This window comes from Indicator indicator, chromosome 16, assembly GCF_027791375.1.
Source record: "Indicator indicator isolate 239-I01 chromosome 16, UM_Iind_1.1, whole genome shotgun sequence".
Lineage (NCBI taxonomy): Eukaryota > Metazoa > Chordata > Aves > Piciformes > Indicatoridae > Indicator > Indicator indicator.
The window spans coordinates 14,126,077-14,142,324 of record NC_072025.1 but is presented as its reverse complement, the minus strand read 5'-3'; the positions used below and the strand labels follow the sequence as shown (position 1 = coordinate 14,142,324).

Sequence of the window (16,248 nt, the reverse complement as noted above, 5' to 3'; positions counted from 1 at the left end):
GGGCTTTGGCTTTGCCTCTTCCCTGCCAGGCTCTTATCAGAGGCTTGGCAAGAAGCTCCTGGCAGAGGAGCCCAAGCTGCAGCCACCAGGTCCCTTTGGTGCCCACACACCCACACCCAAGGAAGAAGAAAAGCAAATTCTTCTTCTCTCGTAATTGCTTGTGCTGACCACTGAGGTTCTCTGTGATTTATGCTTCCTAAAACTGCAATCTACTCAGCTGCTACCAGGGAGGAGGGAGGGGAAAACATCTCCCACCACTGCTGGTCAAATCAAAGTCATTTACACAAAAAGGATGCAGCCCTGCAATGAGGAGACCCAACTGTGGTCACCAGGATGAGGAACCATGCCACTCCTGCTTAGTTATGGATTTTTCTCCTGTTGCCCAGGCTTCCCAGGAGCCACTGTGCAGGCACGAGGTGGGAAGCTCAAGGTGGACATCTGATCAAAACAGGGAATCCTTTCCCAAACATCCATTTCCCACTGACATCTGTTGCTAATTAGCAGTAAATAAAGAGCACTTAATGACTCCTGCAGCAGCACCTCCTGATCTTGCCACTTGGCCACAGACTCACACGCTCCAAGGAGAAAATTGGAATTTGCTGCAGTTACTCCTCACGTGTCTCCCCCAGGGTAAGTTCAGCCACAGCAGAACCAGGAGCTAGGTCATTTCCCTACTCCAAGCAAGCAGGAATAACATGGCTAATTGCCAATTAATCTTGAGGCAGGCAGAAATGCAACCAGATCCAGGATGATGACCCTGGAGCAATGTAAACAGCATCTGGGATTCACCCCAGCATGTTCCTGGTGTGAGTGTGGGGCTTCAGCCCTCATTTCCCATCAAGGAATATTCCTACAGCCCCACCAAGCATGCTCCTCTGTGCAATGGATCCAGAGCAAGGAGCAAGAGGAAAATTATTAAATCACAGAATTGTTTTGATTAGGAAAGACCTCCAAGCTCATGGAGTCCAACTGTTACCCCAGCACTGCCAGGTCACCACCAAACCATGGCCCTCAGCACCACACCTCCACAGCTTTGAAACCCCTCCAGGGATGGGGACTGCACCACTGCCCTGGGCCGGCTGGGACAGGCTTTCACAACCCTTTCAGTGAAGAAATTATTCCTTAAAGTTCAACTTAAACCTCTCCTTAGGCAGCTTGAGGCCGTTTCCTCTTGTCCTATTGCTTGTTCCTTGGGAGAAGAGATCAACCCCTACCTGGCTCCAACCTCCTTTCAGGGAGTTGTAGAGAGCAATCAGGTCTCCCCTCAGCCTCCTCTTCTCCAGACTAAACCCCAGTTCCCTCAGCTGCTCCTCACCAGCCCTGTTCTCCAGACCCTTCACCAGCTTTGTTGTCCTTCTCTGGACACACTCCAGTCCTTCAATGTCCCTCTTGGAGTGAGGGCCTCAAAACTGAACCCAGGACTCAAGACAGCTCCCAGTAGAGTGGGACAATCCCTGCCCTGGTCCTGTTTTCCACACTGGTTTATGACATTTACCATGATGGGCACACCCCATGGGCTGCACATCTTTGGTCCTGAACAGGGTTGGTTCCTTCCATCACAGCTGGGACACCTCCTGTACTCTCAGGAGCACAGCTATGTCCTCCTTGACCCATTGGTCACCAGCAAGGAGCTGCAGGGCTTTCCTGGCTGCCACTACCATGCACAAGAGCCCTCATAAGATCATAGAATCAGTCAGGGTTGGAAGGGACCACAAGGATCATCCAGTTCCAACCCCCCTTCCATGGGCAGAGATACCTCACCCTAGATCAGGCTGGCCAGAGCCTCATCCAGCCTGGCCTTAAACACTTCCAGGGATGGGGCCCCAACCACCTCCCCCTGGGCAACCCATTCCAGGCTCTCACCACTCTCCTGCACTCTCTTCCTGCCCTCATGAAGATCTCCCTGCACTGCAGTCATGTTTGAGTTCCTTGTCTTAATACAAAGTCAAATGTCCCCATCCTTGCTGGAGCATCACCTGGAGGCACATCTGGGTGCCCACTGGGCTCTGATGCTCCCTGAGAGCCATCTAAGGGCATGGCCAACCTTATCCTCTCATTTCACAGCTGCATCCAGCTGTGAACAAAGAGGAACATCTACAAACACCCTGTGTAACCAGGACTTAATGTACAACCTGGTGCCAGAGCAGGCTTCTGGGTCTCCTTAACTCCCACTGCCTTCCACTGAAGATGTTGGAGATGTTTGTTTGTGCTTGATCTGTTCCATCTTGGTCAAAAACTCCTCTGATAATGGTTCTACCATTTCATCTCTTCAGGAGTTATTCACATTTCTGTGTCCAGCCAGAACATGACCACTCTCCAACACAAATCCACACTTGTACTGCTCTGGATGAAATTCATGGCAGAGGAGATGGAAGCTCCTCGTGCCCCTATGAGTCTCTCCAGCCTGCATTAATTTTGAGCACTAAAGATCCTTTAAAAGCCAGAGAAAGGCTGGAGTTTATGTTCATGCCTTCTCTGGGAACCTCTGCCTGTGGATTTCCACATCTGTGATTTCCTGCCATGTGAAAGTTTGGTTCCTCTCCATGGTCTGGCAGGAAATGTTTGTATTTCCAAGAGGCCTTTCCTGCTCTGGGCTGCAGCCAGAGCCTTTATGTCATCCCCAACCTAGGGGTTTAACTTTTCTCTGCTTCCTACACATCTAAGTGATTATTTTGGGGCCAGCCTTGGCTGTGCTGCACAGCTCCACGGCTCTCATCACCCAGCCCAGCACGGAAATTGTCCCCAAAAATAGCTGGAACCACACATAACTGATTGAGCAAGCCAGGGAGATCCTAACTGCTGGAATATCAACTGCAGGAGGGGCCTGCAGATACTGAAAAGGAGCTGTTTAATCCCAGAATGCCAGCATGGTCAGGGGATAGATGGACCCCCACAGATGGAGATCATCCAGACCATCTTCCTGGCTCAAGCAGGACCACTCACAGCAGCTAGCCCAAGATCCCAGTGGCAGGGTGAGTTGGGAAGCTCTCCAGAGAAGGAAACTCCACAACTTCTCTGGGCAGCCTGCTCCAGGGCTCCAGCACCTTCACACCTAAGCAGTTTCTCCTCCTCTTCAGATGGAACCTCCTGGGTTCCAGTTTGTGCCCAGTGCCCCTTGTCCTGACACTGGGCACCACTGAGAGGAGTCTGGCCCCAACCTCCCATGAGGCAACTTGAGGCCGTTCCCTCTTGTCCTGTCCCTTGTTCCTTGGGACAAGAGACCAACCCCTACCCAGCTCCAACCTCCTTTCAGGGAGCTGTGGAGAGACAGAAGATCTACCTTTAGCCTCCTTTTCTGCAGGCTCTTCCCAGTTCCCTCCACTGCTCCTCACCAGACCTGTTCCCCAGACCCTTTGCCAGTTTCTCTGGACATGTTCCATCCCCACAGTGTCCTTCTTGGATTGAGGGGCCCAAAACTGAACCAAATATTCGAGGTGTGGCTCCACCAGCCCCCAGAACCTCCCTGCCCTGGTCCTGCTGCTGACTCTGTTGCTAATCCAGGCCAGAATGCTGGTGGTCTTCTTGGCCACCTGGGCACACACTGGCTCATCTTCACTCCTCCATAAAGCTGATGATGGAGTAGCTGCTTGCTCTCCAGGTACCAGTTCCTTAACTGAGAGCCTGGGTGGTTTTCACACCAATCTCCACAATCCCCACCACATCCTCCACGGGCAGCTTTGATCCTAAGCAGCCTACACAGGCTCTTGGAGAGCATAACCACCTGAAGAGGAGACACTGAGCTTCCAGAAGGGGCAGGGTGGCCACTCACCTGACTCAGAGCTCTCACAGTCCTGTGGGTTGCACTTCTGGGTGCTCTCAGGCCAGGGCTCGTGGTCACAGAGGCTGCTGTCCTCCTCGGCCAGCCCTGTCTTGGTGTTGATGCACTTGACCTGGCGCCGCTGGATGCCCCCACCACAGGGAGCCGTGCACTGGGGGAGGGGGACAGAGCCATCAGCACCAGGGGGGGACCTGGCCCCATGCTCAGCAAAGCCACCCCCCAACACCACAGCAGCACCAGACCCCAGAGGTTCTTAGGGCAGCAGCCCCTAGCAAGGATTCGAGTGTTGGGTCTTTCACAGAGTGCATTGGGTTGGAAGGGACCTTCAAAGGTCCAACCTCCCTGCACTCAGCAGGGATGCCTCCAACTACAGCAGGCTGCTCAGGGACTCTTCAAGTTTGATTTTGAATGTCTCCAGGGGTGGGGCCTCCACCTCTGGGCAACCTGTTCCAGTGTCTCACCACCCTCATTGTGAAGAATTTCCTCCTAATGTCCAACCTAAATCTCCCCTGCTCCAGTCTCAAACCATTGCCCCTTGGTCCTATCCCCACAAGCCCTTCTGAACAGTCCCTCCCCAGCCTTCCTGTAGCTCCCCTTCAGATATTGAAATGCAGTTCTAAGGTCTCCTTGGAGCCTTCTTTTCTCCAAGCTGAACAGCCCCAACTCCCTCAGCCTGTCCTCACAGGACCAGTCTTACCAACCTCACCACTCAGCTTGGTGTCACCTGCAGACTTGCTGGGGCTGCCCTCAGTCACTCTAAGTCCTCGATGGCAGACACTGAACAGCATTTCCCCCCCGTTTCTTGCATTTTGTGCCAAAGCCCCCCAGAGAGGAGCCACCTGCAGCCTGTGGTGCCCACTCACCTCTCCCCAGGAGCCCACCAGCCAGGTGGTGCAGGGGTGTGTGTTGCAGGGCCGGGTGGTGTTGGGTCTCGAGGTCTCCTCGCAGCGCCCCAGCTGCGGGCAGGTCACCAACCGCTCCTGCTCGCCTCCGCCGCACGCCTCCGAGCACTGCCGGACACAGCCCGCGGGAAGCCATCAGCTCCACGCAGAGGGACACCCAGGGCCAGGCCTTGGTGTCTTGAGGGGACACACTGCAAACCCACCCTCAGGCACGCTCCACCTGCCGCCCAGCGGAGTCTGCACTTGGCAGCTAGCAGCGGGCGGTTTCCCCGGTGCTTGGCGCGGGCTGGGAGGTGCTGCAGAGGCAGGGGGAACCACCAGACCTGCTGCAAGTACCTGCTGAAATTCAGCCCCCTGCCTCCTGCTGCCAAGCATGGGGTGGTTTGGGTGGGAAGGGACCTTTCAAGAGCTCATCCAATCCTATCCTCCTGCAGTCAGCAGGGACATCTGCAACCAGAGCAGGTTGCTCAGACCCCCAAATAACCTGAGCTGCGGTGGGTCCAGGGTTGGGGCATCTCCCACTTCTCTGGGCAGCCTGGGCCAGGCTCTCACCACTCTCAGTGTCAAATTTTCTCCCTTTCCTCCCATCTGAATCTCCCTCTTTTAGTTCAAACCATCACCCCTTGCCCTGTCACTGCTAAAATGACCACGGGGGCTCCTCACTGCAACCCACATGGCCACCCACTTGTCCAGCTACTGGGCAAGCTAACACCAAGCGCTGGCCAAACTTGCTTCCAGGGAGAGAAGACAGGCATCTGGGGATGTCAAACACCCCATCCTGGGACAAAACCCCACTGGGATGCCAGGAATCAAGAGCTGCGCCTTCCCAGCAGCCCCTACCTCTCTCCAGGAGGATGTGTACCAGTCCAGGCATGGTGTGCGCTGGCAGGGGAGTTGCTCTGGTGGCTTGTAGAGGACTGCCTGGCAGTGGAAGGGTCGTAGGAGCCTCTGGTCTCTGGTGTCAACACAATGCACATCCCGAACCTTCACCCCCCTGCCGCAGCTCCTGGAGCACTGGGAAATGACACGAGCATCACATTGGGAAAGAGTGACAAGGGACAATCCCTCCAGCAATGGAAGGTGACCTCAGAGATGATCTGTCTTGGATTGGGTTGATACTCAACATCTTTTCACCTCTTTCTCTAATCCAAGCTAGAGAAAAGTCCACGCAGCTCTGAGTCTGCCATTCTGAAAGCTGCTGCAACAAATTCTTCATATGCAAGAGTAGCTGATGATCCTCAGGCCACCCAGAGCAAGGAAGGTTGGTCTTCACCACTGGATTCACCCAACCCAACCACCAACACCCCATGGTGGTACAGGGTGGCCAGAACATATTCCAGAGACTTTCTTCAGACTCTCTCCCATCTTTCAGAGACTTTCGACCACTCTTGGCTGAGCTTTTGCAAACTTCTGGCTTTGCAACCAGCCCAAGAGCAGGACAAATAAGAAGATTACAGATGGAGTCACAGACTGAATTGGGTTGGAAGGGACCCTCAAAGATCATCTCATCCAACACCCCTGCACTAAGCAGGAATATCTCCAACTAGACCAGGCTGCTGATGGCCACATTGAGTCTGATCTCGAATGTCTCCAGGGATGGTGCCTCCACCACATCTCTGAGCAGCCTATGCCAGTGTTTCCCCACCCTCACTGCGAAGAAATTCCAACCTAACATCCAACCTAAATCCACCCTGCTCTAGCTTCAAACCCATGGGGCCTCATTACTGTGTTTATTGTGGGATGAAGATGTTGAAACTCTGTGGCTGACGCCAATCTACACCACGGGGCAAGAGCACAGCCCAAAAGCAGGTACAGCTCCAGCCACGGGGCAGCCACCACCCACTTTTGGTTCTTCATGGACGTGTTGGGCCCTCCCCACCACTCACAGGTCCCTTTACCTTACTCCAGTTGCCCACACGCCACGAGGAGCAGGGTCTCAGGGAACACCTCCGGGCTGGCACAGGTTTGTTGGCCACGGCACAGCCATCGTCGCTGCCGCTGCTGCAGCGCACGGTCCTCCAGATCGCGCCCACGCCGCAGGTAGCTGAGCACTGCAACACACCAGCAGGCTGCCTTCTCCTCTCCTCTCCTCTCCCCTCCCCCTGCCCCACATCCCTGGTGCCCTGTGGTAGGCTCTGGCCAAGGATGGAGCCTGGTGGCCCAGTAGAAAGGTCTCTGAAGGACTCAGCTCGTCACCCCCTTCCGTGGTGATCAAGAGGGGTGCCAGTAAAAGTGGAGGCAAGGCTGTGGGGTGATGCCAGGGTGTGCTTGGCACTTCTTGGATGAGGAGTCAGACTCATGGAGAACTCCTCATGGTGAGAGGTTTCTCTCAAATCAGACCTACATCAGGGAGGCCTTGGACTTGGGGAAGGAAGAATATCTTCCTCCATAACATATTTCATAGAATAACAGAACTGTGTTGGTTGGAAGAGACCTTTAAGCTCATGGAGTCCAACCATTCCCCCAGCACTGCCAGGTCACCACCAAACCATGGCCCTCAGCACCACATCCCCACAGCTCTGAAACCCCTCCAGGGATGGGGACTCCACCACTGCCCTGGGCAGTCTAAGCCAAGCCTTGAGAACCCCCGGGGGAAGAAATTGTCCCTCAAGTCCAACCTAAACCTCCCCTGGGGCAACATGATGCCATCTCTCCTCATCTTCTCACTTGGTCTTTGGGAGAAGAGACCGACCCCCACCTGAGTCCAACTTCTTTTCAGGGAGCTGTGGAAAGCCAGAAGGTGTCCTGGATTCAACACATACCTCACTCCAGTTCCCGACCTCCCAGCTGGGCATTGCAGTGGCTGCCATGGTGGTCAATGGCAGAAGCAAAGCCTCCTCCTTCTCCATGTCTTCCTCCTCCCAGAGCGGTGGTGGGACAGGGATGGGCTGGAGTACCTCATGCTCCCCATCACTGAAAGAAAAAGTCTGTGGAGCTGCCCACAGTGAGTAGTCTGCTGGTATGGTACTGCTGGGCAGGGCTCCAGGGGATGTCTCCTCTTCACGGGGTGACACCAGCTCTGGGTGGTGGGACACCCCCAGGGTCCACCATGTTGAGGGGGACTCAGAGGGTGATTCTCCCACTGGGTAAACAGGAGGGCTGTGAGCTGGAGCTGTGGGCGTGGCTGGCACCCGGGCACCTTGCTGGGTGAGACCACTGGAGCTGAGCTGGGTGGCAGGTCCAGCCATGGCAGGGGACAAGGACATTGCTGCTGGAAACGCTGTGGTGGCCACCAAGGGAGTCGAGGTCAGGGATGTGGTGGTGTGGAGCTGTGACTGGTGCCCCATGGGGCTCCCATCAGCACCCATGGGATAGGGACTTGCAGCAGGGTGTGTGCCCATCTCCCATCCTGGTGGCTGTGTGGTGGGGAAGGACAGATCTGCCCTGTGTGTCCCTCGGGCTCGCTCATCGGCCACCCGCATTCCCTGCGTGCCCACTGTCCTCTCCAGCATCTCTGCCCACCCTTCCTGCTCGGTGGTCTTGGGGACAGCACCAGGGATGACAAGCCCCATTTCCCTTGAGTCTTCATGGCCTCTCCCCACAGAGCTGGTCCCCTCCTGCTCCTCACTGCTGGTGTCACCTGCTCCCTCCACGCTCACACGCTCCTCACCGCTGCTCCCCGGCTGTGTGGCAGATGTAGCTGTGCCAGAGCTGCCCCCACCAGTCAGCAGTGGTGGGGAGAGACCAGCTGGGTAAGGAGCCCAGGGAACAAGGTCATGGCCTGGACCATCCTGCTCAGGACCTGTCCTTGTTGGCACAGCTGCACGGGGTTCCTCCAGGGGTGGGTGGTCGTGGCTGTTAGCAGAGTCATGACTTGTGGTGCTCTGGGTGGATGGGTGGTGCTCAGAGTGGGGCACAAAAGTTGTGTCCTCCTCACCCATGAGGTCAGAGATGGTGTATCTGGGAGCAGCTGTCCCCACATCCTCATGGACCACACTCAGGAGGTCATTCATGGCTAATCCCCCAGGCTCTGTCTCTCCCTTGCTGGGCACAGGAGCAGAAGCATTTGCTTGGCTTGTCACCAGATGGTCCTCACTTGCTTCTCCACTTGGCTTGACATCAGCAGGCACCTCATGGGACCTTTCCACATCATTGGTGCTCAGCTCTGGCTTCTGGCCCTCACCTTTGGTCTCTTTCTCTGTGAAGGGATAGTAAGAGAGATCCTCATGGAAGTTGATAAAGTTGTAGTCGTAGTAAAAATCATCCACAAAGACATTTCCCTTCCTGGTTGAGAAGTCCTCCTCGGGGATGACATTGACATCATTGGACTCTGGAATGGTTGGGATTAAGGGGTTAAACTTGGCCATGTGGTTGCTGGGGATGTAATGGATTTCATTAAAGATCTCTCTGCTGGAGGAGCCACTGCCAGACCAGTCCACATTGGCACTGTCCAGCTGCTCCTGGCACGGTGGCAAGGAGCAGATGGTTTCCATGCTGGGTCTCTCTGCAGGGTCACAGGCGGCTCCGGTGCTGTTGCTGCAGTAGACAGGGCGCCTCTGTGTCCCATTCCCACACGTGGTAGAGCACTGGGAAGGGAAGAGATGGAGATGTCAGGGATGGGAGCATGGGTGAGGGCAGGAGGAGTGGGGAAGGGGCTGGCAGAGGTGCCACGGTAGTGCCTGTGTCCCTTGCTGGTGACCCCCTCCGAGATACCAAGTGGATGATGCTTGACCCTCCCATTGGCATAGGGAGAAGCTCCCACCAGCCCCGTGGGTCCTGGGACAAAGAATCACAGAATGGGTTGGGTTGGAAGGGACCTTAAAGGCCATCCAATTCCAGTCCTCTGCCATGGGCAGGGACACCTCCCACCAGAGTAGGTTGCTCAAAGCTTCATCCAGCCTGGTCTTAAAGACTTCCAGGGATGAGGTGTCCACAATCTCCCTGGGTAACTTGTTCCAGTGTCTCATCACTCTCACAGTCAAGAGCTTCTTCCCAACACCCAGCCTAAATCTTCCTTGCTCCAACTCCTGCCCTACCCCTCCTGTGCCATTCTCATCTGTGGCACAGGATCTCTTCCACCAGGAGTGAGGAGCAGGAGGTACCAGTCACACCAGTAAGCAGAGTGACTACCAGTCAAATGTACCTCCAGGGCTATCTCCCTGCTAGAGGCCATCCCAGTACAGGGTTGGTACTGCAGAGCACTTTGCTCAGGGTGCTCCTTGACCTCCACTCCAGCCAGGAATAATTTTCCCAGGGGATGGCCATTGTGAAGGCCATTGGGTAAGATGATCTCATAGGTCTTTCCTATGACCTATCACCATGAATTACATCTCTTCTTCTAGAAGAGAACTCTCTGAAACAGGGGATAAGATGGGTGTTGTCCTAGTAGGGAAAAGGCAAAGGTCAAGACAGAGCTTCGTGGAGCTCCTCCTCCTCCACCACAATGGTCCCTTTGAGACTGCTCAGTGCAAGAGGAACCCCCAAGCTGGAAAGAGGGACAACAACATTTTCTGCTGGCTAAATCAATCCTAGGGCTGGTAACATCTCATGTGGGCTGCTGCAGTTTGTGGTGACCTGCAGAGAGCATCAGTCACGGACATCAAAGAGCCTTGTGCAAGCCAGCCAAGGAGAACAAAGGGTCAACAAGGCAAACAAAGCCAAGAGAGGGGATTTCTGCTGAAGTGGCTGCCCTTTGGGTGAAAATGGATGGGCTGAGGAGAGGGCTCGATGCACAGCCACCAGCACAGGGAAATTAAGAGCTTAAAGTGGACAGGCAAAGCTGAGAGGCTGGCCAGGGCTCACCTGGAGATATGCTCCTCAGACAATCCAGACTCCTGCATTTTGAGCCTTTCTCATCTTTCCTCAGCCCTCCTGAGGGCCAGGTGCCTGGATGTCACCTGCCCTGCTCCCTCAGCTGGTCCTGGTGGGCTTCCAGGTGAGTGCCTACCCTGTGAGACATCTCCTCCCTGGTGGAGGCTGTCTGGATGAGATGCTGATCCAGCAGCCAGATCCTCTGTGCTGTGGCTTCCCCAGCTCTCTATCTCCTGGGCAATGCCAGGTAGGAGCAGAAACAACCCTGAGGATCGTGCCTTTAAGGTCACCAAGTCCAACCATTACCCCAGCACTGCCAGGTCACCACCAAACCATGGCCCTCAGCACCACCTCTACACAGTTTTGAAACCCTTCCAGGGGTGGGGACTCCACCACTGCCCTGGGCAGGCTGGGCCAGGTCTTCACAAACCTTTTGGGGAAGAAATTGTTCCTCATGTCCAACCTAAATCTCCCATGGGGCAACTTGAGGCCATCTCCTCTCATCCTCTCACTTGTTCTTTGGGAGAAGAACCTGGCTCCAAGCTCCTTTCAGGGAGTTGTAGAGAGCCAGAAGGTCTCCCCTCAGCCTCCTTTTCTCCAGGCTGAACAATCCCAGGTCCCTCAGCTGCTCTTCACAAGACCTCTTTCTCCAGACCCTTCACCAGCTTCATTTTGGATAACAAACAATACTTCTGACCACACTGAGAGCTTCATTGGGAAGTCCCTCAAGCTGGATATAGATGGATTTTGGGTCCTTCTGAAGGTCCCAGGTCCCAGTGGTTAAGCACTTTGTTGGACTACCCAAACCACAAATAACCCCTTTGGCTTTGTGAGTGCTCCTGGTGCCAGACAAGCCCTGCCCAAGGGTCTGCAAGTCCCAAAAGAGCAACAATCCCTGATGATTATCACTGAGCAGAAGGACCACACTTCTGGGAAGCTCCAAAGCCCCTCAAATTTCACAGAAACATAGAATGGCTTGAGTTGGAAAGATCATCCAGCTCCAACCCCCCTGCCATGGGTAGGGACACCTTCCACTAGATCAGGTTGCTGAAAGTTTCATCCAATTTAGTCTTAAAGAGACTTCCAGGGAGGAGGTTCACAACTTCCCTGGGCAAACCTGTTCCAGTGCCTTACCACCCTTAAATTTCTCTCCTTACTGCTGGTGGTGGAAATGGAGAAGGATGTGGCCTCTTGATTTAAATGAAAGGACAGAGAACCAACAGGCATCTCAAACTCTCAAGCACATTTTTCCTGGGCTCTGAGATCTGTTGATGTCACCACCACAGAGTTTGATGTGACAGCTTGGGCTGGCTCCATGCACGGCATGGGCATGCAGTCCAAGGGCAGCTCTTGGTTCTGCCTTTAAACTCTTGCAGCTGTTCCTCAAGCCCTGCAATTGTGGCTTTTGTGGGCCCCTGGAAAAAGATTCCTGCCCAGCTCTCGTGTAGCCTTCAAATTCTTGGCTGGCATTTTTATCCCATTTGTTCCTTAGCAACAAGTTTTGTTCCCAGGAGATCTCATTTCTCTCCCCACATTTGTCTTCAGAACAAACACTTTTTGAAACCACTGCTGAGATGAGGAGCTGTGATTTTTGCTGGTTCAAGCCTCAACCCATGGTTCAGCTGATCCAGAGAAATACAGAAATAAGCACAGGCTACAGAGGGTGACCACAGCCCCTGGCACTGCATCCAGGCTGGGGCTTTTGGGTCTCCTCTTCTCTTTTAAATTAAAAATGTGATGGCTTCCTTCCATTCCCTGAGAGCACCCCAGAGTCCCAGCATGGTGTGGGGTTGGAAGGAACCTCTGGAGATCACCCAGTCCAAACCCCCTTCCAAAGCAGCTTGCCCAGGATCACAATGGCCAGGGGGGGCTTGGAAGCCCTCCAGCAAAGGAGACTCCACAACCTCTCTGGGCAGCCTGCTCTAGGGCTCCAGAACTCTCACACCAAACAAGTTGCTCCTCATGGTGAGATGGACCCTCCTGGGTTCCCAGTCCTGCCTATTTCCCCTTGTCCTGTCACTGAGCACCACTGAGAAGAGTCTGGCCCCATCCTCTTGCCCCCTACCCTTTAGCTCTTGCTGAGCATTGAGCAGATCCCCTCTGGGGCTGCTCTTCTCCAGGCTCAACAGCCCCAGGGCTCTCAGCCTTTCCTCCTCACAGAGATGTTCCAAGCCTCTCAGCATTTTTCTGACTTCCACTGGACTCCCTCCAATACTTCCTTGTCTCTATTCAACGGGAGAGCCCAGAACTGGACCCAGGACTCCAGCTGTGGCCTCACTAGGGCAGAGTAGAGAGGGAGGAGAACCTCCCCTGACCTGCTGGCCACACTTATCTTCGTACAGCCCAGGAGACCACTTGCCTTCTTAGTCCCAAGGCCATATTTCTGGCTCCTGAGCCACTCATCACTGTGAGGGGTTCTCTGGTCTGCCCAGCCCTGCAGCAGAGATGGGGCAGCTTTGTCCTAGCACCAGGGAGCTGGTGCCCACTGGCCAGCACATCCATGCCTGACTGGCCTCCAACACCACACCCGCAGCTGGCAAGAAACTTTTTAAGGCTTCTGCCAAAACGAAAAGACTTGCACTGGGGAAAAATGCTGGAGCTGTCTTGGTTTTACCCTCCTTGCATGAAGCATGGAACATGGTCATCACCCTGACTGAGGAAGCAACAAGGTTTGGAGAGGATGGGGCAAAGAGCTCAATGCTCCTTCCTCACCCTGAGACCTCCCCACGCAATGAAATTCCCATCCACGTGAGCTGCTGTTACACCATGGGCCCCTGAAACCTAGCTATGAATGGTCCTTGCAAGCAGGAGGACACCCAGCACTGCTGAGCAGGTTGAGGACGTCTGGGAGGACTTCATCTCAGCTCCCCCCAAGCTTTGAACAGACACTAGGACCTCCTCAGTGCCCCTTCTCACCTCAGACCAGTTCCCTGCTGCCCACTGGGAGGGACAGGGGACCTCTGGATGACAGGGAGCGGTGGCCTCTGGCTTGGGGAGGTGCTGGCAGTCAGCATGCTGCAGGGCCCTCTGCTCATCCAGCCCCACGCTCTGGATGCAGAGCACTGTCCTCCTCAGCAGCCCCGACCCGCCGCAGCTGGCCGAGCACTTCTGCCACTCTCCGACCCACCACCTGGGGAGAGGGCACAGGGAAACATCTCAGCTGGAACAAGTGGCCAGGAGCCAGCCTCTGGCCTCTGCCCCACCACCCTGAGACCTGCAGGGTGTAGCACCACCAACCAAGAGGTGCGTGGGGCCAGGAGATCTGCATGAGACCCTCCAGCAGGGCTCAGGATCATGGGGCAATGAGGATTCCAACTCTGGCTTCAGCTCAGGGTTAGGATGCCCAGACCAAAGGTCAGGGACCCCAGAATGCCAGCGTGGTGGGCTTGGAAGGGACCCCTGGAGATCATCCAGTCCAACCCCCCTGCTATAGCAGGGGCACCCACAGCAGCTTGCCCAGGATCACAATGGCCAAGGGGGTTTGGAAGCTCTCCAGAGAAGAAGACTCCACAACCTCTCTGGGCAGCCTGCTCCAGGGCTCTGGCACGTCCAGGGCTGGGTTAGCTCCCATGTCACACAGGGATGGTCATTGGCACAGAGGCAGAGAGGGGCTCCAGGCCCTGCTAGGATGGTGCCTTCCCATGAGACTCATGGTCTGCAGATAAACATCACACTGCAGTGCTTGGGCAGCCATGGGCTTTGCTGCCATGGACCAACACAGGGTCTGGGAGTCCTTCTCCAGCACGATGGAGAGGAGAGGCTCAAACCCAGGGTGCCAGTCGGTGCACACATCCCGGTGCAACTGCAGCGACCGAGGTCCCAGCAACCGTTTAGAGCAAGGTTTGGAGCTGAAGAGCTTTGCTGAGAAGGGGTGAGGGCAGAGCCATTGGACCTGGCTGGGCAGGGCTCCTCGCTGCAGGTCCTCTGCTTGTCATCAGGGCGGGTGAGGGCATCACAGTAGCGCTCCTCCACGATGCCAGCCAGCTTCTCCACGCAGTGCACCACCTGCCGCTGCACCCCTGTGGACACGGGCAAGGGCTGGGATAGAGATGGGCACCAACCTGCCTGACTCACTCCTCTACTTCCCCTCTGCTCTGAGAGCCCAGCACCCAAAACTTGCAAGGTTTCAAACACAAACAAGTGCCCTCAGCTTCTGTTCTCCTCACTTTCCTGTGCCACATAGAATCACAGGATTCTTAGGGTTGGAAGGGACCTCAAGGATCATCCAGTTCCAACCCCCCTGCCGTGGGCAGGGACACCTCACACTAGAGCAGGTTGCTCAGAGCCACATTCAGCCTGGCCTTAAAAACCTCCAGGGTTGGGGTGTCTACCACCTCCCTGGGCAACCTGTTCCAGTGTCTCATCACCCTCATGGTAAAGAGTTTCTTCATAACATCCAATCTGAATCTACTCATTTCTATTTTTGCTCTATTCCCCCTAGTCCTACCACTAGCTGACACCCTGAATGCTACATGGCTTATGGCAACCCATAGCCAAGAGCTCTCAGCCCAAATGGCAGCTCCTGCCACACCACAACCCTCCTGCTCCAAGCAGGGACCCTCACCTATCTCCCAGGAACAGGCAGGAGACATCTCCTGTCACCCTGCACCACCCAGGCAGCATGAAGCTCTTTGAATGTCTTTTTTGGCTGGCAGATGCTCTTGAGGAAGCACTCACTGGTCCCAGCTTCTCCCTTGGTATCATGCCTAGACTGTGCCACTCCATGAGCCATCCCAAAAGCTGCTCCAGGCTCCTCAGGGTGCCTGGCCAGTGGCACAGCTGAGTGGGAACAGGGGAAGGAAGCGCCCAACCCTACAGGGGAGCATAGGATCCTGGGGCTCTCCCCACATTGGGCACCTTCCCACGTGCTGTCCACAAAACCCTGGAAATGATGCCCCCCAGAGAGGCTCATCCAGGCAGGGGATCAACCTTTCCATACTCCCTGGACTTCTCTAAAGCTCTTTTGCCTCCATCACCCTGATATTGAGGACCACCAAGTGGTAACACAACCCCAAGCAAGAAGCTGACAAAGCTCCCTGGGGGTCCGTTGGGTGAGAGCAGTAGGGACACCGCAGTGGTGACCTCAGCAGATGTTGCCTTTCCCCCACCCCCTGCCTTCCAAGACCTCCTGAAACCAAAGACCCAGGAATTTCTGAAGCATCCTCACGACTCAGAGGTGCTCTGCTGCTGCAGGGTGGGTGAGCAAGGACTCACCAGTGCCGCAGGTGGCCGTGCAGGTGGTCCAGGAGCCGAAGCGCCAGAGGAACTCCGCCTGCTGGATCTCGTTCTGGCTGTCGGCTGGGCGCTGGATGGTGTACTGGTACCGCACACCCGGGTTGGTCTCCTGGAACAGCAGCTGGGGGCACACAAGGTGGTGGTCAAGGAGGTGGCTAGGGGTTGGAGCTCTGGAGATCATCGAGTCCACCCCCCCTGCCAGAGCAGGACCATAGAATCTAGGGCAGGTCGCACAGGAATGCATCCAGGCGAGTCTGGGAAGCCTCCAGAGAAGGAGGCTCCACAAACTCTCTGGGCAGCCTGCTCCAGGGCTTGGTGACCCTTACAGTAAAGAAGTTTTTCCTCATGTTGAGGTGGAACTTGCTGTGCTGTACTTTGCATCCATTGCTCCTTGTCCTATCACAGGGCACAAGTGAGAAGAGGCTGTCCCTTCCTTCTTGACACCCAGCTCTCAGATATTGATAAAGATTTATTAGATGCCCTCAGAGCAGTCCAAGGTTGGCCATTGCACCCCAGAAGATTTTCAGGAGGTAACAGCCTGCCTAGCATGGCCATGAAGACATCATTCCACATCCAGCTCCA

The 16,248-nt window shown here is 55.3% G+C and overlaps 1 protein-coding gene across 1 annotated transcript in view; it reads right to left on the bottom strand.

Moving 5' to 3' along the window:
- ADAMTS7 (ADAM metallopeptidase with thrombospondin type 1 motif 7) overlaps positions 1–16,248 on the bottom strand; it is a 51,546-nt gene that overhangs the window by 6,085 nt on the left and 29,213 nt on the right. The window contains exons 19-26 of the mRNA XM_054387733.1: positions 15,646–15,787; positions 14,324–14,450; positions 13,348–13,561; positions 7,443–9,206; positions 6,579–6,731; positions 5,521–5,694; positions 4,642–4,788; positions 3,770–3,929 (exon numbers count right to left, since the gene is read on the bottom strand). Of these exons, the coding sequence (XP_054243708.1) occupies positions 3,770–3,929; positions 4,642–4,788; positions 5,521–5,694; positions 6,579–6,731; positions 7,443–9,206; positions 13,348–13,561; positions 14,324–14,450; positions 15,646–15,787 (2,881 nt within the window). The remainder of the gene's footprint in view (positions 1–3,769; positions 3,930–4,641; positions 4,789–5,520; positions 5,695–6,578; positions 6,732–7,442; positions 9,207–13,347; positions 13,562–14,323; positions 14,451–15,645; positions 15,788–16,248) is intronic.